The following is a 26,893-nucleotide window of genomic DNA, read 5'->3' as shown; positions in this document are numbered from 1 at the left end:
TTAACAGTGAGGATAAAAGAAAACAAAGAAGATAAAGGAACAAAGAAGATAAAGGTTATAATTTACACAATGATTACACAAGAAAGTGTGGGCCTGTTGGATGTTACATACAGTTTTGGGATCGTATTAGTGCAATATGCGGTAGTGCAAAAATAGGCAACATTGTGCAAAGTGAGCGTAGGCATGAATACAATTTTACATCTGTATGAAGTAGTGTGTTAGCAAGAGTTTTTTCATATACAATCAACACCCACACTTACCCTCTTAAAGTTAATAGTGTTCTTTGTGCGCCTTATAACATCACACACAGACATGGCGCGCTGCGTATTTAAAGAGAATTAAATACTGTTATGTGCACCTTATAATTGTGTAAATACTGCATTTTGACACTTGGCCTCAAGCTAGGGCCAATCAACTGTTTGGCATCGTTTGTAAAAGTCGTCTTCCAAAATGTATTTATACAGACTGTCACCTGTAATGAGGTATGCATTAAAGGAGGGTGAGATTTGGAGCAGCAGGGCATCTAAGTAGAACATTAAGTGCTCGAATATATTTCTCTTTTGGATGTGGGTGCAGCTGGTCGGGATCAGGATGACATTCAGCCAACAGAAATGGTTGTTTGCCTGGATGAATTTGCATAATACTTGCCGATACTTGTAAGCTCGGTGGCCTTGGTTGTATGGCGCCCGCCCCGAGACTGGGAAGTTGTGGTTCAAACCTCGGCCGAGTCATACCTAAGACTTAAACATTGGTACCCGTTGCCTCCCTGCTTGGCGTTCAGCATTAGGGGTTGAAATTGGGGGGTTTGGTCACCTAATGACTCCCAACACCTCAGTTGGGTTGAGCGAGGGGGCTGGGAATTCCCTCCTCTGAATCAATCTCCCAATAAGAGTCAGAATTGATTCTCGCCACCTCCCACTAGTGGGATATGGCTGTGGTATATAATATACAGTTGGACCTACTACTTTGCGGTTCCACGTTCACGGGTTCAGAGCTTCGTTGGTCTAAAAATAATAAAATAAAATGATTAATTTTTTTTAATTTGTTTTTTTTTAAAAGCATTTTTGAAAGGGCGTCGCTACTTCGTGGTTCCACGTTCGCGGGTTCAGAGTTTCGCAGGTCTAAAAAATAACAATAATAAAATATAATTAGCATTTTTGAAGGGGCGTCGCTACTTCGCGGATTTTCACTTTTCGCGCGTGGTTTTGGTCCCCATTAACCACGATAACCGAGGGATTACTGTATACTTGTAAGAATTGTAACTGAAGGTTGTTATTGTGTAGTTCACATTTTACAAGTTTTTCCCTTCAAATTACAATAGTTTCTATGTTAAATCAGTATTAAGCAGAATTGGATGTTGGGGCCTTCATCACTTCATCATTTGTAACCTACTAGAACTCATTCTGAATACTATTGTACTTAAAATACTAGATGTGAGATGTTTCTGTTGTAGTTATATTGTAATCCACGGTGAATAAGTCCACAGAAGACAACAGATTTGCAAATTTGCAGGAAAAAAAAAATCTAATGTTTGGCAAATTGAGCAACTTTGCCCACTGGTCACACAGGAATCAACACATAAAACCTCCAAGAGCAGCCAGGCATGAACTCCTTCTGTTCTACTCTCATGAAATTCAGCTAAAAGAGAAGCCTGGGGGTAATTTGTACTTAATGTTTGAAGTGATGTAGTACAAAGTATGATACTCAAAGTCATCTAGGTTTTTTAAAAGTAACAATACAATTATTTACTATAAAAGCAAACTCCTTTATCATTTGTGTTTAAAATTGACTACAACGATGAATATATTAAATTTAAGTGGCAATAAATCAATTGACAGAATACGTTGAAAAGGTGAACTTAATATCAACATAAAATACAGGTTATTCATATGGTATAGAGTAGAAGTGTGTTTTAAGTTTAGATTTAAATATTTCCACGGGCTATACAAATAAACATGACTTGACTTGACTATTAAGCTTATCTCGCCTTTTGAAAGACCAGTACCGTTTTTAGATATTTTTATCAGGAAAACGGCTGACAATCTCATGATCTAAAGTGTCGCTACGCGCACAATTTAGTCATGACTTCTTTTACACTGCAAGTTTCTGTATATTTTAAACAAGACACACACTCTTGAATATTCATAAGAATTCGTTTTCTACAAATCTACATATGAAAATGGAACAAAACACAATTCCACCCGGACTTCTTTGTAACATTTAGTGGTTCTTTGTATTTTATTTAGGACACACACACTCAAATACTCAGGAGAATGAATTCAATAATAATTCCATTTATTTGGTCCCCTTATTTTTTACTGACTGTACCGTCGCAGCAGAGCGTGCACCAAGTGACCTATTTTACAACGCCTGGTATTCTCAGGCAGTCTTCCATTCAAGTACCAACCAGGCCCGACCCTGCATAGCTTCCTGAGATTGGGTGTTCTCATGGTGGTATTGTCATAAACAGGTAAATTAGTTTATTAAAAATCTCTAGAAAGCTGACTAAAACAAGACGCTTGGAACTAAAGATTAAGAGGGGAAGATAGGCACATAGAGTATGTGGCAAAACAAAGAAGTGAAAACAACAGGACAGTAAGGCAACTTGGTGTTTTTCTAATGACAAGAATTACAAAGAATATGATCTCACCACAACCAGTTCAGGATGTCCCCTGCCCACTGCCCGAAGATAGCTGGGATGGGCTCCAGCACCACCGCGACCCTACTGAGGATAAGCGGTGCAGATAATGGATGGATGGATGATCTCACCAACTTCTTTCTTGGTTGAAAAGGGTTAGGGAAAACTTGTACATGACAAAAAAAAAACTCAACAGAATACAGTCTAAATAAGGCCTATGTTGCTTACCCCTGACCTAAACAGTGTCCCCACCCCTCTTCTGCCTCTGTCTGCCTGCGCATCAATAACATTGCCATCTAAGTGTAACCGCGGTGTACGTGCCCACCAAAGATCCACATTCACGCTGGACTAGATGATGAGGTTTTTATTATTACAGTTTCTGCAAATGGATGAGTCACAACATTAGCTTTTCTGCTGGCTTTGATCTCTTTGATCTCATTGCAGTTCTCTCTGGTAAGACTGCCAACAAAGCATATCAAAGAGCTTTCTTTTCACTTTACATAAAATACATTTTAGAATTTCACAATACATTTTTACATCTTTACAATTTTACAAGATACTTTTAACAAGAGATCGTATAGTGGATTTTTTTTACGTTTACAATGGATTCAACATATTTTTCTTTCGTCTGAATTTTAACCGACATCATTCTTTTTTAATGTATATGAGAAAATAGAAATAAAAACAATAATAAGTATAAAAACGGGTACAAGTTACCTGCAAATGGGTGAGTCACAACATTAGCTTTTCTGCTGGCTTTGATCTCTTTGATCTCTACAAGGGGAATTCATAATTTAGTAAAACAGAAACAAAACGAAAATAAACCTAAACAGCTTGACAATATCAATCACATTACTGTGCATGTTGAGAGATTTGTCAGCTGGGGTTATAATGTTTAAAATTAACTTCTTTTGTGGAGCACCAAAAGATGTGTCTTACCATTGCAGTTCTCTCTGGTAAGACTGCCAACAAACCCCGGCTCCCGGTCACATGTCAGAAGCCAAAACCAAACCCCACCCCATACCAGCAGATGGCACTGTTGGACTCATCATTGCAGGACATTTACCAAAAACTATACACATATTTCAGCAGGAATTTCAATAAAACAAAAGTTATTACTACACCTGTTACATAAGTCATACACGTTTGTATAACAGCTTCTTCTTTTTCAATTTCAAGTTTCTATAAACGCAGTGGCGTTAGTAACAGTAGGGGAGCCAGAGAGTCCACCCTAGCTGAACTACACAACATTATACAAATAGGATTATTTATTGCCAGTACTACATCCACTTTTCTGTGGATGGGCAGTGCGTGTCCGGGGAGGGTTTCACTGAGAACATGGGACATGGATGAGGTGGGGCAAAAATGGGTCAAATGATGAGTTGGTGAACAAAGATGAAAGTAAATATGAGACGATTTGAAGGTTTATAATAATTTTTGCTAAATTCTAAACTAATGTCAGGATATTAGCGTTAACACTCCGAATACCCGAGGTAAATTCCATCCATCTGTAACCGCGTTGTACGTGTCCCACCAAAGATCCACATTCACGCTGGACTGGATGATGAGGTTTTTATTATTACAGTTCTGCAAATGGATGAGTCACAACATTAGCTTTTTCTGCTGGGTTTGATCTCTTTGATCTCTTTGTAGTACTCTGGTTAAACTGACAACAAAGCATATCAAAGAGCTGTCTTTTCACTTTACAGAAAATACATTTTAGAATATCACAATACATTTATAAATCTTTGCATTTTAACAAGATACTTTTAACAAGAGATCGTATAGTGGATTTTTAACGTTTACAATGAATTCAACATGTTTTTCTTTACTCTGAATTTTAACCAACATCATCCTTTTTTAATGTATATGAAAAAATAGGAATAAAAACAATAATGAGTATAAAAATGGGTACAATTTACCTGCAAATGGATGAGTCACAACATTAGCTTTTTCTGCTGGGTTTGATCTCTTTGATCTCTACAAGGGGAATTAATATTTAGTAAAACAGAAACAAAACGAAAATAAATCAAAACAGCTTGACAATATCAATCACATTACTATGCATGGTGAGAGATTTGTCAGCTGGGGTTATAATGTTTAAAATTAACTTATTTTGTGGAGCACCAAAAGATATGTCTTACCTTTGTAGTACTCTGGTTAAACTGACAAAACCCCGCCTCCTGGTCACATGTTAGAAGCCAAAACCAAACCCCACCCCATACCAGCAGATGGCACTGTTGGACTCAGCATTGCAGGACATTTACCAAAAACTATACACATATTTTAGCAGGAATTTCAATAAAATAAAAGTTATTATTACACCCGTTACATACACCCCCCTGAAATTCTGCTAAATATGGGAGTGCTACACTAAAAAGAAAAAAAATCACATGCCAAAAAGGCAAATACTGATGAAAAAGAGGACACGAAAACTGGTACAGTATTACAAGGAACAAACTGAAGTGCATGTCAGTTCTAAAACTCTCCCAAAAAGGAGTGTGAAAAGAAAGGAGGCGAGCAAACTCCTAACTAAGCACAGACTCAAAGATGCCTGTTACATCTCTGAAATATCAAACATTGTTCCTGTAGTTGTAAGTGCTCACATAGGCACAATTCTTGTTTCTTACTCAAGCTTTGTTACTCAAACTGAAAGTGCATCTCTACTGAACTTAAACTAGGAACTTGCAGATATTGCGGACAGATGATTGTCACCTACCACATGGTCATTCATCTGACAAATAAGACGACTAGGAGGCCTGATGGACTGGCGGACCCTAAGACCATAACGGTTAGGTTGAGCACAAATAACCTGAGCTTGAAGGTCTGGGGCAGTCAAGTCTAAACAGTCAGTATCAGGGGAGTCTGCGTCCAGATGGTCAGTGTTCAATGGGGTCTCGTCTGGGAGACCCATACCCAAAGGGATCATGTTTTCAGAGCACTGTGATGGGCTTTCCGTATTGTCACTTGAAGTATGGTCAACATCTTGTTCGGGGATGTGCTGACTTCCTCGGCTGGATGTATCAACACTGCGAGAGTCGGACTGGGCATCAGATCTGCTGTCTAGTGAGTTATCCTCTACCTCTGGATGAACTTGCTCTTCACCTGCCTGTATCACCCAGTTTACTGTACGGACATCACTGTCTTCAACCGCGTCAGGTAAATCAGGGCATACATCACTTCCATGCATAGCAGCGTCAGACTCTGAGTGTTCAGATTCGCTGGCCAGATCATCCTCACAGGGCAAGAAGCTAACAGAGAGCAGCAAATTCCTGTGAACTACCTTCTCTTTGCCCGTCAGACAATCCTTGACTCTGTAGACATTGAGATCAGGCTTGACTGATATGACTTCATACGGGGTTGACTCCCACTTATCTGCAACTTTGCGTTTCCCCGGGACACCTCTGTTGGCGATCAACACCCGGTCTCCCACGACGAGAGGTGATCCTTTGGCCCTACGGTTGTACAGCTTGGCATGACGAGTCTGTTCTCTGAGAGTATTCCTCTGTACAATCTGAGCAGCTTCATGTAGATCTTTCTTCAGATGGCGTACAAAGTCAGAGTAGCTGACAACAGCATCATTGGTATTAGCATGTTGAAACATGACATCGACAGGGAGACGAGGGATCCTACCAAACACTAGGTAAAACGGTGCAAACCCTGTTGTCTCATGCTCTGTGCAGTTATAGCAGAATGTGAGCTGCTGCAGCATTTGTGGCCACTTTGCTTTGGGCTGAGGGGGAAGGGTTCTGATCATATCTCCCAATGTTCGGTTGAATCGTTCTGCGATGCCATTTCCCATGGGGTGGTACGGAGTGGTATGGGATTTCTGCACCCCTGCCATCTCTAGAAGCTCTTTGATCAGTTTGCTCTCAAAATTAGCTCCCTGATCAGAGTGGATACGCCGTGGGAAACCATAGACAAGGAAGAAATCCTGCCACAGACGGCGAGCAACTTGTTTGGCGGTTTGATTTCTGCAAGGGAAGGCGTGCGCCATCTTGGAGAAATGATCAGTTACGACCAGGACATCTACAGACTTGTTCTCTTGCTCAGCAGTCCAAAAGTCTATACAGACCAACTCCATAGGCTCAGAGGTGACTATGTTCTTGAGTGGTGCACGGTTGTGTGGTTCCGGTGTTTTCCCTACTACACAGCGCTGACAGGATTTGACATAATTCACAACATCACGTTCCATGCCATTCCAGAAGAATCGTTGCCGCACCAGAGACAAAGTACGGTTCTGGCCTTGGTGACCTGCTGAGTCATGTAAACCTTGAAGGACTTTCTGTTTCAATGAATCAGGCACCACAAACTGGAAGATTTTCTTGGCCATGTGAGGATCTTTCCTTATTTTGTAGAGCATGCCATTCTGTATGGTGAGTCTGCTCCAATGCTTCAGTAGTTTCATCACACTAGGCGACTCGACAGCTCTCTCACGCCTGGTAGGTCTCTTGTGTCTATGCACAAAGTACATGGTCCTGCTTATTGTGTTGTCCTGTTCTTGTAAACCAACAAGCTGACTCTGTGGGAGTGCCGTTGACTGATCTCCCTTCTGCAGAAGATTGAAGTTGGCGTCTGTTCCCATCACTTGACCCACGCCACCAGTGGACTGAGCACTGAAGACAGCAGCAACCTCTTCTGATGTCACAGAACCATTGGAGCCTGATGGAATTGCCCTTTTTACTGACTCGTCTGATGTCCCAGCACTCTCGTCTACAACAGCGTGACAATTGTTGGATACTCTGAACACCTCTTGCACAGTACTGTTGTTCACCCTGTTGACTTGGTCCAAGAGCGAAGTATAGGGCTCGGTAACAAGGCGATGACCCACACATGACCGTACAAATGGCTCACGGCTCAGAGCGTCGGCTACGATGTTCTTTGGTCCGGGAATGTACTTCAGGTCAAAATTGTATGCAGCTAGCTTCGCTACCCACCGCTGTTCACACGCATCAAGTCTTGGTTTGGTCAAAATGTATGTAAGTGGGTTATTGTCGGTCCACGTGGTAAAGTGTCTTCCTTTCAACCAATGGCTGAATTTATCACATACCGCCCATTTCAAGGCAAGAAATTCGAGCCTGTGTGCAGGGTAGTTGAGCTGGGAGCGAGAGAGCGTCTTACTTGCAAAGGCGACTGGTCTGGCTACTTTTCCACCAGGTGGCAGCTGTGACAGGACTGCTCCAATCCCATCAAAGGATGCGTCGACAGCCAGAATAAACGGCGCATCAAAATCTGGGTGGGCCAGAGTGACACCTGTCACGAGGTCGTGCTTCAGTGTTTCAAAGGCGTTCTGGCATGCATCGGACCAATCTGCAGGCGTCAGCTTCACTTGACCTTTCTTGCGGGCTCTCTTGCGCTTATGCTTGTCACCAGATTCAGATGTGAGCCTGAACAGAGGTTTTGCCTTCGCAGAACATGCTTCAATGAAGCTTTGGAAATACATCACCATGCCTAGAAAAGATCTGATTTTACTAGGGCATGGCGTCTTGCCATCCGACTCCATTAGATCAGTGACTTGTACGTCATTTATCGCTCTCACTTTCTCGGGGTCAGTCCGAATTCCATCCTCACTGATGACAGCCATGCGTTGCACCGCTTATTATCAATAGGGTTGCGTGGGTGCTGGAGCCCATCCCAGCTATCTTCGGGCAGTGGGCAGTGGACACCCAGAGCTGGTTGCCAGCCAGTCGCAGGGCACACAGGGACAGACAATTCGCTCACTCATTCACACCAAGGAACAATTCTGACTGGCCAATCAACCTGACATGCATGTTTTTTGGAATGTAGGAGGCAACCGGATTGCCCGGAGGAAACCCACGCAAGCACGGGGAGAACATGCAAACTCTACACAGGAGGTTCGATCTCATAACCTCAGAACTGTGCAGCACACACGCCAACCACTGCCCCTCCGTTCTGCCCCACTAGGTAAATTGTCTCAGATTAAAAACTTGAGCCATGTCCCGCCTGTTATTTGAAATTAATCAAAAACCTATACACCACATGAATCTACTATAGATATTTTATACGCCTAGCAAAAGCATCGCTAATAGGAAAACAAAACAAGATTGAAAACTCCAACCCCCAAGATGCACCGCAAAAGGACGTTTGCTTTTTAGTCACGTGACATACGTTTGTGTGGAGGAGACCAGTAGAAGTTTGCTAGGGGCATTGCTCAACGGCATCGCACAGCAAATATTTTACCGAAACAGCGAAGTAACAGAGGACCTGTTGAAGAGTCAACTTTATCCCGAGGCAACGGAGGAAAACTTTAAGGCATTGTACGACAAAATGAAAGCGCTCCTTAAGGTCAGAAACGCTCTAAAACATTCTTACTAAGATGAAGTCTTTTTTTACTTTAAGGTGGGATGCATTTCTTTCAGCAGTCCTTAAACAATTTGAAAATTGAATATTTTCTCTAATAAGTATGTGTTTAGAATGCCTTACTGAATTTGGCGAGCCAGTATTATTTATTTCCCGCTGCCCCTATCTGTTTTTTCTGTTAATTTAAGCAAAGCTGTTTGGTGCGGAACCCATTATGTAAGAGGAATGGGAGATGGGGGATTGCTGGAGATTGATGTCATGCTTGTCGCCACGCTAGTAGGTAAAGGTCTGCTTCATGTTGATTCTAAACACAAACCCGAAGAAAGATGAGAGAAGTCTAAGAAATGCACGTTCTTGCACCTGCATCAAGAACGATTTGACAAATGCTGCATTACAGGAAAAAGGGAAGTGGGAGTTCTCCAACCTCTGACCAGGAAAATGTCACTAAAATGACACTGGAGGTGGGAAGTCCTATAGGTACCCCGATTTCGTCTTTTGCTTCAATATGACGTCACTAGACAAAATGGCAATGCTCATGAACAAACACACAGTGAATAGGAAAACATGATTGACTCAATTACGGGGCTCAGACGCTGTTTTTCCTCCACAATTTGAGCTCTTGCGAGAAAGAAGGTTTGTTGGAGGTCCAAATGTCTTTTTATAAGCAAAATAAAGAGGAACATTTCGCGATCAGCCATCTTTGCTGTTTCCATTCGCTTGAAACGTTTGTAGGATGGATCTGGTACCATCCGAGTGGGAGGAATCCTAATCCTTACATTACAAATTTACAAGTATATATTGACCATTGATGTTCAGGGTTGGGAGGGTTACTTTAAAAATGTAATCAGTAACGTAATCCGAATACCATATTGCTGTATTGCAGCCATGTTATATGATTACTTTCAATTACTCTAGGATTTCGCCAATACTTAATATGCTAGAAAACGGCAAATTTGATATAGTAAAAATAAAATGAACACATTTTGTTTAAGATTAAATGAACACTAACCTTAAAAAATTGGAGGAAACCAAGGTCAGGTAGTTGCTTGTCGTCTTACAAAATTTTTAACCACGTAGTAAAGTTAAATAGCCAAAAATAAAACATTCTCCTTTACAAAGCAGACAATAAATGCTCTGTTTGAGTTCACATTAAGAACACGTTAGGAACCAAATATTGTTTTTAAACACAGCAACTAAATTTCCAACCAACTCTTTGATATTTTGTGTTCAAGTTTTACTTGTATAAAGTGGGCATGGCAAATCTCTTGACAATATTCAGATTTGGTTGGCTAAGTAAAACATTCTCACAGTATAGCAATACAGTGATCGTATAGTGATTTTGAACATCAATTAACTGCAAAATATGAAAAGAAGATGACCAATCAAATTATCGTATTTTCCGCACTATAGGGCGCACCGGGTTATAGGGCGCACCCCCAAAATATAGCTTTGGTCCTATATCTTCCAAACATAAGGTGCACCGGATTATAAGGCGCTACAATGGGAACGTAAGAAAACAGTCAGATAGTTCAGTCCAACTTATTACCCCCTTAACATTCCGAAAGCTTGCAAAGAAGCAAATATGTGTCATAGACACGTGCGGATGCGGTGTCTGTACGATGTCACCAAATGCATCGTTCCAAATATCATTCGGAAGGTTAAAGTCTTGGGATTCAAGAAATGCCAACCATTCCTTAGTTTCTATTTTCTTTTTCGCTCGCAACTTTACTGTGCATATGACAATAAACACTTGGAATTGAGTTTAATTTAAAAAAGACCCATCACAGAAACATCGATATCACTCTGAAACAAGATACTGGGAAAATATATAGCCGGAGTAGCTCACCAAAGTCGTTGCATTCAATAATAATGTGCAACCATGGTCCTCTTATATCCGTGAGTGTAGTAAATCCAGGAGAGTAAAATATTTACAAATACAATACAGAATAGTAAAATACTGTTAACTCTATTGCGTAGTTCTACCCAACATGCTATTCACATTCATCTTTTTCGGCCAATTGCAGGCTTTGTTTTGTCCCTTCAGCCTATGCAAGCCTGTAAATGATAAAAAGGATCCGCCACCGTTATCTCCGAATAACTTTAGCCAATAGTGATCGATTCAACTGATGATTGACACATCTTTTTCGGCCAATTGCAGGTTTTGTTTTGCCCCTTTAGCCTATGCGAGCCTGTAAATGATCAAAAGGATCCGCCCCCTTTACCTCCGAATAACTTTAGCCAATAGTGATCGATTCAAATGATGATTGACACATTGGTTAGCCAATGAAACGCCGGTATATAAATCCCAGCATACACCGCGGACTACTTCACGTTCGGGGGAAAATCTAGTCGGCGGCTGCTTGCATTAGTTGCAAGTCTTTGCGACTTAATATTGATCCATACATAAGGCACACTGTATTGTAAGGCGCATGGTCAGCTTTTGAAAAAAATTAAGACTTTTAGGTGTGTCTTGTAGTGCGGAAAATACGGTACTAAATGTCCCTGAACGCATCAATACCGCACAAGTGTGCTGCCCTCACGAAACTGCAGGCTCACGCAAATTTGACAAACTTTAAGGAGAAATAAAATAGAGTTACTCAGAAAAGTTCTTTAAACTGCAATACAGTGTGACAATTACGCAATCTGTACAATCTGATGGACGTTACTACGATGTGCGCACTCGTCATGTGTAAATCTCTGCTTTCTCTGTCTCGGGTGTCAATGACTGTGATGATGGACAAAATTCATCTATGGGCGTATTACTCATATGTAAATATAATTTTAAATGAATTCTAATCCTGCAAAGTAATCCTTATTTCAACTAAATATACCTGTATTTTGACACGTTTTTTTTTGTGTAACTGTAACGCAGTGGTTCTTAAATAGTGTGGCAGGATCCCCAGAACAAAAGTGCAATTACACCTCCACTACATTGGGGCGCAGTGTTGTTCTCCTTGGTGGAGTTTTTCGTTTACATTTCGCCTCCTGGCAGTGGCTTAAACTGTATGAAGTGTAGACACAAAGTGGAGCAGACCCTCAAGTGACTCATGCAAAAAATATTTAACATAGACACGTAGACAAGCAAAGAGGGATAGGCTAAAGAGACAAACAAAAGTCCCCTCCCGAAAGCTAATACAAGGAAGTTTGATGAAACGTACGTAGCACCTCACTGCAACCACGGAGGGAGAAGTACAAAGGCAGGTGAGCATGCTATGTTAAAAAAATTGGCAGCGGACAGCACAAAGCCAAATAAATTAAGCTTTTACTTAAAGACAATACAACCCAATCACGCTCATAAGGGCCCGGTCACACAGCCTTTCACAGGCGTATCGAGGCTGAATCACGGCCAGAAATTTCTGCCTGTGAAGCAGACGCTGTTGGACGCTTTGAGATCGCCAAACAGACGAGATACAGCCGTGCTTTACACGCGGTTGGCCGCGCAAAATAGTTTTGCACTGCTCAAAACTTTAGACCATGTGTAACCGCGGGCGGCACACGTGGTACACACGAGGTAATGACGCGGTACAGACACGGAACGACGTGCTACGGCCGCGGCCAGGGCGTGGTTACACGCGGGTAGGACGCGAAATTTTAGCGGGTAATCGTGGGTGGAGCACGGTCATAGCACGTTTGTTCTGCGCCTGTATCGCGGTGTTATCACGTGAATTAGCGTGTGTAACGCGTGTGACGGTCAAACGCCTTTCTCTGCGTATATACAGCGCGATTTGCCGTCAGTTGTGCTTGAGACGTCATGGGTTGAACATGGATCCCTGTCACCGGTTATGATTTCTACAGCCCGGCTCGGCAGCTTTTATACCCGTGGTCCACACGCGGAAATGACGCGGTGAGGATGCGGAACAGTCGCTGGCGTCTGTTTTGCGGGCATACCACCGATGAACAGCGGGTTGGCCAATTTTGCGCATTTTCCATCGCGGGCAACCACGGGCAAAAAAAAATCGCAAAATTTTACCCGCGATACAGACGCAAACGGCTGTGTGACCGGGCCCTAAGACCCTTTTGTCCTTTTTAGCGAAAATGTGCTGAAGGGCGTAGGTTTGGCATGGCTGGAAGAGACGTGTTACCATCAATATCGAGCAATCACTGTTTTGTCTCCACATTATTATGTGATCAGTTTAAAAAAAGAAGGTAGGGGCGAGATCATTTCTTCTTCCAAGGCTGGGGGGGCGTGACGGAAAATGATTGATAGGCATTGCTGAAACGGAATACAATTTAAAAAAAATCCGTATCTGAATTTCATAACGCCGTTACATGTATTCTGTTACTCCCCACCCCTGTTGACTTTATCAATAAAGTCACTGTGTCTTCATGTGTACTGTCCCAGTCAATAGCTGCAGGCGACATGGACCACGCCCAGCTGGAGGCTTTTCTCACTGCCCAGACCCGGAAACAGGGGGCGGGCAGCATCAGCCCCGAACAGACTGCTGCCCTGGCCCGCTTCTGGAAGAGCCAGCGCATGCGGGTCCGTGAGAGCATCCTGGCGCAAAGCCGCTGGGAGCCGGCTCTTAAGGGTCTGTCATGGAGGGTGGACCTCCGGACGGCAGCTGGATTTGGGAGGCCACCCCCCGAAGGGCCAGTTGCTCTGCTGGAGTTGGAGCTGACCGGCAGTGACCAGGTGAGAGTTTTTGTTGAATATCATGCTCTAAACGAGGGGTCGGGAACCTAAGGCTCGCGAGCCATATATGGCTCTTTTCATGAGTACGCATGGCTCGAAGATATAATTGATTCCATGAGAATGATTTCCATGTTGTTTTGAATATGCTTTTAAGAAGCCTATTGTGGTGCACGCGAAGCCGAACCAACGTTGAGAGAACAACCACCACTGTCCAGTATATTAGGGCACAATTTTGTTCCAAACAATGACCATACATTTCGGACCCGATTAAAAGCCGCATGTTCAAATTTAAGAACAAAACTCCATTTTGTCTTTGTACAAGCCGCACTTAAAGCTGCAGGCTTAAACAGCCTTAAAAATGAATTCATTCACATCCATTTCTTGCATCTTTAACCGCATGAGGGATTTGGCATCGTCCCCTTTGACTGCGGAACGCCAACGGCACCGCATCCCAAACCTGGCACCATTTTCAGCTGCCTCGTTTTTCAATTCTTCTCCCGAGTTGTTTACTTGTTTTCATATGATGTGACCATTGAGGATAGCAACTAGCATATTTGATTGCGAGCACATATTGTCTACTGCATGAAAGAAAACGTGAATGAGCGCTGCATTGCGTAAAATGTGAGTTTATCTCTAGACCAGTGTTTTTTTTTCTTTTTGAGCCAAGGCACATTTCTTTCATTGAAGAAAATCCCCCTAGACACTACCAGCTGAAAATGTGAAGACAAAAATGCATGTATTAACATTCCAAGTTTTTTTTTTTTTTTAACATTAAAGAATCACCTTATTTTATAACATCTTGAATTGGAATCACTTGAACACAAAGAATATAGTATTTTATAATCCTCCATATTTATTCTCACTCAGTATGAAACTTGGGCCTGTTTGGATGAACTCAGAGCTATTATTCTGGAAAGAATCGATCAAAGTCACACATGAAGCTCTTCCTCCACAGCTCTCAGTGGTGCTCTAACTTATCCTATCTCCAAGCACAATTAGCTACCTACTGCTGCTGCTGCCACTTATGTAATGAGAGACAATTACTCTGTCAGGCACTAGATCACACAGGGACACAAATTGGATAATTTCTCACAGCATACCTGGCAATATCTCATCCCGCAGTAGTTGAAAAACACTCTTCTAGACGACAGCGCCATGGAATAGTGCCAGATTGTACCACGTGGAAATTGTCTATATATTGTCATTGGTGGTTTCCGCGGCACCAATTTAATAAAGTACTGATAAAATCTCCAGTTGTGCTCCTAGTAAGTATTATTATCTCCAGACGTCACTGCGGTGTTTTGGATTTAGACTCTAAATTTTATAGTGTATGCGTTGTGGAAAAGAGCAGCTTGCCATTTTTCTTGGTGCCATCACAAATATAATTAGATAATTAGTAAATCATTTGAAACCCCTAAATATGAATTAAATTCAAGGGAACCAAATTTGTTACGGAATCATATATAGTTAAAGAGTTATCTTCTGTTGACTTGAAATGTTGTGTTTTATGATAAAACAAAGGAATGTAATTTACTTTTGTACATTTGATTCATAAGTCAATGTTGTTTCTTTTAAAAAATAAACTTCAATTTTTTCATGCAGGAATCGAACTTTGTTTCCGTGGAGATGGATGAGCACGGCGTACAGCAAGTGCTGGACAAGATGGCTGCCATCCAAGCTGCCATTGATGCCGCTGTTCACCACACTTGACACCGGAAGTCGGATAAACTCTTGCTTTCATCGTTTTGCTGAACTGGATCCCAAAAACTCTCGCATACGTTGGAATCTGAAATGGCCACCTTTCGCCAAAATCACACCACTTTGACTTGTCGGATTTGCTTGCCAGAAGAAGGACCCTTAAGATGGAACTACAGGTTCACATTGCAGATCTTAATGCTCAAGCCCGATTCACGGATGTTAACGGCGGACCGTTGTCCCCCCAAATATTAAATCCACAACCTCCATTGAATGCTGTCCGTGTGGTGTAATTTGAATGTAAATATTGTCCACTAAATGTTAGATAATAGGTATTGTCCACTACCACTAGAGGATACTATTGCTTTATCAATGAGCACTACTGCTGGTTTACAGTAGTGATGTCGTGCGACATGATATTAATGAAGTTATATGTGATGCGATCTTGACTGTTTTGTGAGTTAAAACATTTCCATGAATCTGTGAATTCATGAGACTCCGTGTTCACGTCCGCCATGGTTGTTGATTCTTCCGTTTCCTCCCGCCTGCTTAAATGCAGAATAGTGACGTCTGTCTCCTATCGATCCAGCACCCCCACGACCCTACTGAGGGTAAGCGGCGCAGAAATGGATAATTTTTTCCTTCTGGACTGATCAATCATTATTCATATCAATAAACTGAAAAAATCGAAAATTTAAAGCTAAAATTTAATCTCTGTATGTGTGGAGTCTTGCTTCTTTCATGATCAATTCTAAACAGAATACAGTATGAGGCTATGTCAAGTTGATTTGGGTAGGAAACCATAAGCACTGCCTGTAGGCTGAATAGGTAACCACCAAATTAGATTCTGAATTACGGTAAATAAATATAATATAAAGCAATTCTAGTTAGACCAATCAACCACATAACTTGACCTAGCTTTAAAGTCTTTTTTGCAAAAAAAAAACTAAGGTTTTATGCAGGCCCTTTAAAACTACTCTATGATCTTTAAAGTAAATAATATTGATCGTTTTTTTTTTTTTTGACCACAAGATAATCTCGCAAAAAAACGGTTGTCTTACACAAAATAATGGTCATTTTTAATTACACTGAACTTTTTTTTTTTTTTTGTATTAATAGCACAAATATTTAGTTTCAAACTAACTTCATTACTTAAAATCCAAACGAGGTTTGCTTGTACTGGTAAGCTAAAATAAATAACTGAAATGAAGTACCGGTACTGTCTTTTAACCCAAAATGTGTTGTTAACATAATTGTTTTGTCATTTAGGTTTTTATCCCTCTAAAAATAATGTTTGTAACTTTAAAGGGCCATTCTGTATTTTTGAGCATCTCCCAGTTGTGAAAAAAAAACCTTCATTTATTTAAAAAAAAACTATTGATTAAAAAAAAAAAAAGCATAAATACTTCAACTATCATATATTTGTGCATTTTTTAAATATAGTTCAAGAAATGTGTATTTTTTTTATTTTTTTTTACATAAAATGAGGTTTACCTAGAGTGAGCTGACATCAGTCTGCCATCTTGGTGCTAAGGATACATACAATACCAATAATAATTTATTGGATTAAAAATGGTGCGGTTTAGGGCAGCACGGCGGTGCAGTTGTTAGCGCGTGTGCGGCACAGTTCTGAGGTCATGAGATCGTACCTCCTGTGTGGAGTTTGCATGTTCTCCCCGTGCTTGTGTGGGTTTCCTCCCACATTCCAAAGACATGCATGTCAGGTTAATTAGCCGGTGCAAATTGTCCCTAGGTGCGAATAAGCGAGCGGATTGTCTGTCCCTGTCTGACCTTGCGACTGGCTGGCAACTAGTTGAGGGTCTTCCCTGCCTACTGCCCGAGGATAGCTCTGATGGGCTCCAGCAGCCCCGCAACCCTACTGAGGATAAGCGGTACAGATAATGGATGGATGGTATTCAATGTGAGTGTCCATAGTTTGTTATCTTTCTTCAGCTTTGTAGCACTTCTTTTTGATTGCACTATATCACTCAGAGACCTCTAGTAGTAAAATATTACCTACAATATATGTTATATTAGTCAACACAACTGAAATATTTGGGTATATCAGTTCATGTTTCAAGCAAAAAAAAAAATTCCAATGGAAAACGTTTGGTTCAATTCAGCCCAAAACTTTTTGTTTCCACTTTTGGGTTTTTTTTGACCAAAGTGTTTTAGGACTGTAAAAAGTATTCTACATTAGACATGGAATGACAATTGCCCTTTTCTCTGTACAGAAATTGAATATAGTCATGGAATAAATGTATTTAAAATTAATTCCTAAAGCATTTTTGACAAGCAGAAGGCATTCATGTAATTATATATGGGCTATTTCCGCCCATGATTGAAATTATGATACCATTTGTCTACCGGCGCACTATGTACTATATACGAAATCTAGTTTTAAACAAAATTGAAGTCCATATTTTAACTGAATATTTCTTTGTCCCAAGTTAAAACCTTCATCGACCTTGGTTCAGTGTCACATGGAAGTCTTTATTGCAAGCGTGTGACTCCAATTAAATGAGAGAACGTCGTGTGTGCGATTTTATAAACTCTCGTCACCATGTTCCCAAACGTTCCTTTATACACGAGTGTTGGCGATAAAGCCTCTAGAAGACCCTCCGGGGTTCTTCCCGAGGCACCCGCTCGGACGAGCAATCCATATACCTTTCAGTTGCGGCTTGGCTTTAGCGTTGCGGCTCAAGTTCGAGGGAACTGGCGGCTTCCGTGCGCGATGCTGCTGCTCAACATGTCTGCATTCTGCGTCTTCTTGGTCCTCTGCTGGAAACTTGGCCAGGTTCAAGATAGCAATGTGATTCTCAAGCTTGGCGTCCTCAGAACTAGGAGGGGTTCTGGACAATCTTTTTGGAACTCTGAGAAACGACGGTTGGACGAGAGCGGGCCTCGGGACTCGTGTGAAGCTGACCCCAGGGTGGTTATGCAGGTAATATAAAATGGATTCAAATTTTACTGTGCTGCCTTTTAACAAAACTGAGTGTGTGTGTGTGTGTCTGTGTTTTTTTTTTTAAAGAATGCATTTTTCAATATTGCAGTTATGCCATCAATAACTACCACTAGGGAAGGGATGTCAAAGACAAATGGATAGAGGGCCAAATAAAACATTTTACTCGTACAGTAGTTATTCTAATTGAACCTAGTGAATATATTCGAATATGATCAGATGTTTTTTAAAGCAATATTCTCTCATGGTTTTGTCAGTAATCCTTTTCAACAGGCACAAAAGACAGATTTATTTTTATATAAAAAATTCCATAACATGATTAATTGAAAGAAACCAGTATTATTCAGACATCAGCAGTAGTCTATGTTTTGTACTTTAGCGTAGGTGGGCTTCTTTTACTACAGAAAAAAAAACTAAAAAAAAAAAAATTATCACTTAGGGGCAATATTTTTTTAAATGCACGGTGTTTAAAAAAATTGACATCATTCGAGATGTAAATATAACACAATGTACATGATTAATCCCTCCATCCGTATTATTCTGCTTATCCGGGGTCGGGTCGCACAGCAGCTGCCTTAGCTGGGAAACCTAGACCTCTCTCCCCCTAGCCACCTTATCCAGGTCATCCGACAGCATCCCGAGGCATTTTTAGGCCAGCCTAGAGAAGTAGTTTCTCCAGAGTGTCCTGGGTTTACCCCGGGGCCTCGCGCCGATGGGAGATGCCTGGAACACCTCCCAAGGGAGGCGTCCAAACTGGGTATCTTGTTCCTTTGGTCATGACCTACAGTTCATGACCATGGTTGAGGGTAGGAACGTAGATCGACCAGTAAATCAAGAGCTTTTCTTTTCGCCTCAGCTCCTTTTTCACCCCGACAGACTGGTACGAGGTCCACATGACGGCAGATGCTGCATCTATCCGTCTGTCAATCTCCTGGTCCATCCAACCTCATTCATGAACAAGATCCCGAAATACTTGAACCTCTCCACTTGGGGCAGGATCTCATCCCCCAACTCAGAAGGAGCATGCCATTCTTTTCCGTCTGACAATTTGGGTTGCTGATCTACAAGAAGAGTGGGTACTCTGAACTGCTGTTTGATGCATAAGCACAAACAACAGTCAGCACCTGTCCCCCCACCTAAAGGCTGAGGGAGGCTACCTTCTCGTCTACCGGGGTAACCCCAACACACAGGCACTGAGCTGTGGGGCAACCAATATGCCTGTGTCTCTCGTCACGGGCAACTCCAGAGTGGAAGAGGGTCCAAATCCTCTTGAGAGGACTGGTACCAATGCCCAAGCTGTCTGTGGAAGTACGTCCGACTATATCTAATCAGAACCTTTCAACCTCACATAACTCGGGATTTTTACCCGCCAGTGAGGTGACATTCCATGTCTTAAAGGCCAGTTTCTGTAGCCAGGGATTGGTGCGCCAAAGACCCCTCCTTTGACTGCTACCAGCCCTCTGTAACACCCAATCCCACAGGTGGTGAGCTCATGGGTTGTGCCCGGCCGGACCCTGTAAGTGAAGGCCAGGCCACCAGGCGCTTGCCAGCAGACTCCAACTCAAGGCCTGGCTCCAGAGGAGTGCCCTGGTAACCCACATCTGGGCGAGGGAAATTGTTGGTTTGCATCATAAGGGTTCCATGATATGCACTTCGTCTGGCCCCTCACCGAGGACCTGTTTGTCATTGGTTACCCTACCATGAGCTTAAACCCCCAGACACTATAGCTTCTAGAATCATTGGGACACACAAACTCTTCCACCACGGCAAGGTAGTAGATCTCGGAAGGGTACATGATTAAGGTAAATTAAATAAAAAATTACAATTGTTGAAGACGATAGGATTTATTCCTCTAAATCTGAATGGGAAATTCAAAAGCATGTTCATTCTGTCAACGATTTCACAAATGTTCAATATGCGCACCCCCTGAGACACGGCATGCGTCAAGTCTGTAATTCAGCTGCTGCCAAACACACTGAAACTTATATTGGGTAACCTACTCCATCCGATTTCTTTGATTTTTCTTTTTGTATACAAATTTTCTGCTTTTGAGTTAGAACATGAACTCCACCCTTCTGACCGGCCTGTCCCTTTGTTCCACACTGGTATGCGAAATAACAAATCTTCCACTCCCGGTGTTATCAGATAACTCAATCACAGTGAAAAATAGAATTAAAGCATAGTATTAGTATCATACATTGATTTCTAACTGGCACAAGAAATAACTGACATGATCACTGTCTTTAAACTGGTGATCGATTTTTCCAAAAAGCCTTTAGAATGACCCTATAATTTTCTGAAGGGAAAATTGCTTTAAATAAAATTAATTTGTTCCTAATCTAATTAGGTGGTTACCAATTCGGCAAGCAGATGGTGCTCATGGTTTCCCACATGAATAAGTTCAAAACAGCCTCATATTGTGTCTAGCATTTATCATGAAGGAAGCAACACTCTAATCATATCACATTTTAGCTTTAAATTGTCGATTTTGCAGTTAATCGATAATCAATAATCAGTCCAAAAGAAAGGTATATAGACAAATACAAATACATAATGCATGTGGTTTGATTCTAACAAAAGTACTATTTATTTGCATGGCATAGAAAATCGAATCAAACGAAAGAATAAGGAACATTGTTGACACAAGAACCCGCGGTTAACGGTACTGATCAATAAACCTGGTTTTTAAATAATCAGCTAATTTAAATGGTCAATTATCAATTAGGGGCAGCACGGCGGAGCAGTGGTTAGCGCTTGTGCGGCACAGTTCATGTCATGGGAACCTGTCGTGGGTTCAAATCCAGCTCCAGACTTCCTGTGCGGAGTTTGTATGTTCTCCCCGTGCTTGCGTGGGTTTCCTCCGGGCACTCCGGTTTCCTCCCACGTTCCAAAAACATGCATTTCAGGTGAATTGGCCGGTCCAAATTGTCCCTAGGTGTGAATGAGCGAAAGAGTTGTCTGTCCATGTGTGCCCTGCGATTGGCTGGCAACCAGTTCAGGGTGTCCCCTGCCCACTGCCCGGAGATGGCTGGGATGGGCTCCAGCCCCCCCCGCGACCCTAATGAGGATAAGCGGTACGGCTGATGAGATGAGATTATCAATTAGCTTGTCAGCATTAATTGTTTGCCCAAAACACCAAGACAGCTTGAAGAAGTTGTGAAATCTGAAGTTTAGAGGACAAAGACGCCTTCTTTTGCCCCCATGCTCAGAGGGGACAAAGGCCGCAAAGAAAGAGCGAGTGAGAGGCGTTTGCTCCTTTCTTTTAAAGGCTGTTGTGTCACTCCCTGACGGCGTGTTCTGTCACGGGTGGGAGTTCCTGTTGATGTTTTTTTTCAAATTCTCCAATTGGTGGTTTAAGTAAGTATAGGCAAAATTTCATTCGGATACTCAATGAAATTAGTCCTCTGGCATGAAACATTTGCAAATCATAAATATTTTGATTACATATGGACACTTTGGGGTTTCAAATCTTTATTATACAGCTGGACAGTCTGGTCACTTCCTGTGTATGACTTGTGGGTATTTCGTTGTGTTGGAAAAGGTTAGGGGAAATGCCTTGTTAGCTGGGCAGTTACCTACATTGTATATGTAAATGATTTAGTGTCCTTGGAAAAGGCAGCTGTATTAGTGGTTGACTGATCCTATGTTGAACTAGATTTAAAAATTTGTTAATAGCTTAAGGATAACATTATCACAGCATAGTAAAAACACGATAAGCTGTTATTTTCGAAATACATATCAAACTGATTTCCCTTCGCTCTCAAACATAGCTTGACGCTATGAAAATTTTGGCGACCCAGTATTGGCCATTTAACAATTACAAACCTTGATTAAAGGAATGGTAAATTGCCATTAAGTGAATGCAAAATTAGGAGAAAATATGTTAATTGAATTGTATTTCTTTCAAAAAAACAGTTTTAATTTGCAGAGGAGAGTGAAATATTATGTGTATTGGTATTGACATATATTGGTATTAATTTAAATAAATATTTGATATAGCATTCCTACATAATGATATCAGTTACTGATACCACAAATAATTTTGATGCCACCCCAACAAAACAAACACAAAAAAGTGGTAGGAAAATATCATTACAAAATAAAATAGATGTCTCAATTCTCCCCTTTAATTTTGACAACAGGTCTGGGACTACAACACGCTGCCCCGCAGCTTCCAGGACTTCCTGCTCTACATGCAGTGCAGAAAGTCTAGTGTACTTCTGTCTCCAGGACCTGGGTGCCAAGAACCACATCCTTTCTTGCTGCTAGCCATCAAGTCTTTGGTGCCGCATTTTGGGCAAAGACAGGCCATTCGCCAGACGTGGGGTCGTGTCGGCGTCGTTGCCAACCGCACTATAGCCACCGTTTTCTTACTGGGCCAGACGCCGCCCGAAGACCACTACCCGGACCTTCGAGACATGCTGGGTCGGGAGGCGGAGCTTCACGGGGACCTGCTTCAATGGGAATTCAGGGACACGCCTCTCAACTCAAGCTTGAAGGAGGTGCTTTTCCTGCAGTGGTTCCATCGCAGTTGCCGCGGGACCCGATTTGTCCTGGAGGCCTACGACGACGTTTATGTTAACATTTTGCAGGTTTTCGACTTCCTGGAGGCTCTTCCTCGCGCCGGCGACAACCGCCTGTTTGTGGGGGACATCATCATGGATGGACAACCACCCAGGGATTTGGTTTTCTCAGACTTTGTCCCGCCGAGCATTTTCACAGGACCGTATCCACCCTACGCTGTATCCCGGGGCGTTCTGCTCTCCGGTGATGTGGCCGTACGCCTTCACCTCATCTCTCGGCTCATCCCGTTGTTTCCGGTCCACCAGGTTTACACAGGCCTGTGCCTCCGCAGACTTAGTCTGGTTCCACAGAAGCGCGCAGGTTTTTCCACACATATGGTCCAACAAGACCATGAGTATGATGAGGATTCTTGCGCACACAGCGAGTTTATGGTAGTGAGCGGTTGCACTGCGAAGGACATGTTAAGGATGTGGAACAGCAAAGGGATGGAGGACTGCCTGCCAACACATACCTCATAATATACAATAGAATCAGAGGTGGGTACTAAGGGGTTACATTTACTTCATTACATTTAATTGAGTAAGTTTTTGGGATATTTTGTGCTTCTGGGAGTATTTCTAAATCCCTATATGTTTTACTTTTACTTGCATAGATTTGTGAAGAAGAAACGGTACTCTTACTCCATCACATTGCGTTACATTGAACCCGTTTCTAAGTAACTTAAATCCCCTCCACGTAAGTATACGCATTTCTCAGAGTCTTTTTTTGTAAAGGCATGCAAAGTTTTATTGTCCTCTTATTGTTGGCCAGATAGGAGCACATTATGCACCTAAATAGGCAGTATCATACAATAGGGTAGTCTCATCATTCTCCACAGAATGTTCTGCATCGAACTTAGTCATTTTGAAAATAGGCTTATGTAGATACATGTAGCATGTGTTGCTTTCATTACTAGGCTTATATAAAGTTTTTTTTTTCGGTCCAATATGGCTCTTTTAACATTGTGCTTGTTGTTCTGCCTGCAGAACCTGTTAAAAGAAGTACTTGTGATTTTTACGATTATAATTTTATTGTTTATTAAAGTACCGTACTTGAATTTCATTTGATTGTTTCAATCTATTGTTAAATTATATGTAATTCATTGTAGAATAGATGGAATTTGATGATATGATAATCTGATTCAACAGTTTCTTAAAAATGAAGTTAGTTAGTACTTGAGTCGTTTGTTTCACCAAGTAATTTTTACTTTTACTCAAGTACTTATTTGGATGACTACTTTTTACTTCTATCGTTCTGAAGTAACGGTACTTTTACCCGAGTCAAATTGTTGGCTACTCTACCCACCTCTGAATAAGATGGACGCTTCATCTTCAACATCGAGATGCCATATTGGCCAACAGGCTAGCCGGACAGCCAAGCACATTCGAGAACGCCTTGATCAAACTGAGGTCATCTGAGCTGCTAAAAGCAATATAAGTTGGGCACAGGCTCTCACTTGGTCTTGTCAGGCCCTTGCATGTCACTCTTGGTACATTTACAATTCCATTGCAAGATATTTACAAGAAAATGCCTATTTGTCTCAGGTTTAACTATTGTTGACAAGAGTATGATCTATACTGTTCATCTGTAGAATTAACTTTTTTATTGTTATAGTACAAGTGCAATGAAAAAAGAGCATCGTAACAATGTCACATTTCAAATGTATCTATTTACAAAAAAAGATAAGCTATAATTTATTTGTCATTCTTGTGGACATGTATACTGTCACGGCCAGAACGGAATCAGGACCCAATTGCGTAACGTTTGCCACAAGTTTTATTGAAAGAAAGAGGAACGGCTGCGCCCACGATCCGGTGCTCGCTAGACGCGGGAAGCAAGCCGCTCTCGCAATCGGATTGTAATCCGGATACGGAAGTGGATCTTCCGTAGCAGGCGATGGCGGTGTCAGGGACCGAAAAACAGGTCAATAGCCGGGAGAGGAGAGCAAAAACGTGGTCTGGGTCAGAAACGGGTTGTAAGCCGGGACGGGAGAACAGACGTGGTCGGGAACAAAAACGGGTCGTAAGCCGGGACGGGAAAGCAGACGTGGTCGGGATCCAAAAAACAGGTCGTAGCCGGAGACAGACAGGGAGATCACGAATGGACAGGTGGAAAAAACGGGAGCAAAAACGGAACAGGCGGAAGTCAGGGTCAAAAAGGCTTGCCTTGTATCAACAGAGGTTCGCAGACAGACTGACAACAGGAGAGTGACAGCACAGGGTTTAAATAGGGGCGGGGAGCCAATCATTTGCAGCGGCTGGCGGCAAATGAGCGGGCGCAGGTGATTCCAATCGGTAATCAGAATGAAATGTCGATACATCTGACCTGCACAGTTTCTGTAAATATTCAAATACAAGTAGATAGTAAAGAGTTGGAGTATTTTGAAAAGGATAATGTACAATAGTGCTAAAGAATTGTAGAATGAAACAAGCTAGTAGGAGGATCATGGAATGTACAAAATATATGGATGTGCAGTAGATCAATAATCATAGCTATGAATACTGTACAGGGGTGCAAGAATGCAAGCGGAGCAGCTGAAGAGATGTTCAAGAGATGGGCAGTCAGGTAAACAAGTCCACTGTACAGTAACAACAGAATTGAAAACAAATTAAAAAAATGTAATTATATCTTATCAAAATAATTTAAAAACAGATGTGCGAAAGCGGCAGCATGGCGGCGCAGTGGTTAGCGGGACAGTTCTAAGGTTTTGGGAACCTCCTGTGTGGGTTCAAATCCAGCTACCGGACTTCCTGTGCGGAATTTGTATGTTCTCCCCGTGCTTGCGTGGGTTTCCTCCGGGCACTCCGGTTTCCTCCCACATTCCAAAGACATGCATTTCAGGTGGATTGGCCGGTCCAAATTGTCCCTAGGTGTGAATGAGCGAGCGAGTTGTCTGTCCCTGTGTGCCCTGCGATTGTCTGGCAACCAGTTCAGGGTGTCCCCTGCCCACTGCCTGATGATTGCTGGGATGGGCTCCAGCACCCCCGCGACCCTACTGAGGATAAGCGGTGCAACTAATAACTGATGAAATGTGCGAAAGCAGCTGGGGAGGCTTGCTATATGTGGGATTGACCGTTTGACAGTCTAATGGCTGGGGGGGACTAAACTGTTGCAGAACCTGGTGGTCCTGCACTGCAAACTGCAGTATCTCTTCCCAGAGGCTGTCTGAATTACATGTATGTGTTATTTACTTATTTGTGTATTTCCAATGAAACAATTGTATTGAATTATTTATTTGCATATGTATGGAATATATTTTAAATTGTTTGTTTTTCAAGGAACCAATTCATTTTCATCCATCTATTTATTCTGTCTATTTTTATTTATTCATTTATGTGCATTTCACTTTTCCCTTCTTCTTTGTTTTTAGTTGTTTTGTGTTGTCTTCTTTTCCCCATTTTTCCCTTTTAATTATTGCTTCCCCTTTTTTCTCCTTTCATTTTTCCCTTTAATCCCCTTTTCCCATTATTTTCTTTCCCCCCTTATTTGTTTCCTTTCCCCCTTTTTCTACCATTTTTCTTTTTTTCTTTCTTTTTTTCTTTCCTTAGTTATTCATTTTATCAATTAAATCTATATGACAGTCTTATGTTAATTGTATTATTATTATTAATGTATATATTTTTATTTACATATAATTTTATTGATTTAATTTGATTAAATGACACATGAAAATATTTAATTTCTTGCTATGTTCCTGGTGCTCTGGAATGCTCTGTCCTCTAAGATTCGATCTTCAACCTCAGTGGAACTGTTTAAACCTAAGCTTAAAACACAATTCTATTCTATAGCTTATGAATGACCAATGTTTCATGTTGACAATATCTGTTTACTGATTGTTAATGCTACTTCCATTGTAACCTGGTCATTCCGGAAGGGGGATTATCTCATGTGCGGTCCCTTCTAAAGGTTTCTTCACTTTCCTTATGTTGAGGTTTTAGTTTTTCTTTGACCTCATGTAGGTTTTAGATCAGAGGATGGTATAATAAAGGTCTATAAGCTGTAATAGTTTGTAGCCTGTACAGCCCTTTAAGACTTCTTCTGGTTAAAGGCTATACAATATACCATTTTTTCCATTTCCCCT

The 26,893-nt window shown here is 41.7% G+C and overlaps 2 protein-coding genes across 2 annotated transcripts; both read left to right on the top strand.

Moving 5' to 3' along the window:
• The first annotated feature begins 477 nt into the window (after positions 1-477).
• Positions 478-16,006, top strand: commd1 (copper metabolism (Murr1) domain containing 1). The gene is made up of 4 exons (XM_088342929.1): positions 478-482; positions 8,755-8,944; positions 13,302-13,592; positions 15,195-16,006. The coding sequence occupies exons 1-4, from the start codon at positions 478-480 to the stop codon at positions 15,300-15,302; spliced, it is 594 nt and encodes a 197-aa protein (XP_088199055.1). The 3' UTR covers positions 15,303-16,006.
• Positions 16,007-17,850: 1,844 nt separating this feature from the next.
• Positions 17,851-23,291, top strand: b3gnt2a (UDP-GlcNAc:betaGal beta-1,3-N-acetylglucosaminyltransferase 2a). Its single transcript, XM_088342928.1, has 2 exons — positions 17,851-18,231; positions 22,392-23,291. Exons 1-2 carry the CDS (start codon positions 17,851-17,853, stop codon positions 23,289-23,291), a joined length of 1,281 nt encoding a protein of 426 aa, XP_088199054.1.
• Positions 23,292-26,893: the final 3,602 nt, after the last annotated feature.

Source organism: Urocampus carinirostris, chromosome 8, assembly GCF_059441175.1.
Source record: "Urocampus carinirostris isolate Australia breed hairy pipefish chromosome 8, RoL_Ucar_1.0, whole genome shotgun sequence".
Lineage (NCBI taxonomy): Eukaryota > Metazoa > Chordata > Actinopteri > Syngnathiformes > Syngnathidae > Urocampus > Urocampus carinirostris.
Note: the sequence above shows the minus strand (reverse complement) of the source record. Positions and strands in the feature narration are given on the sequence as shown.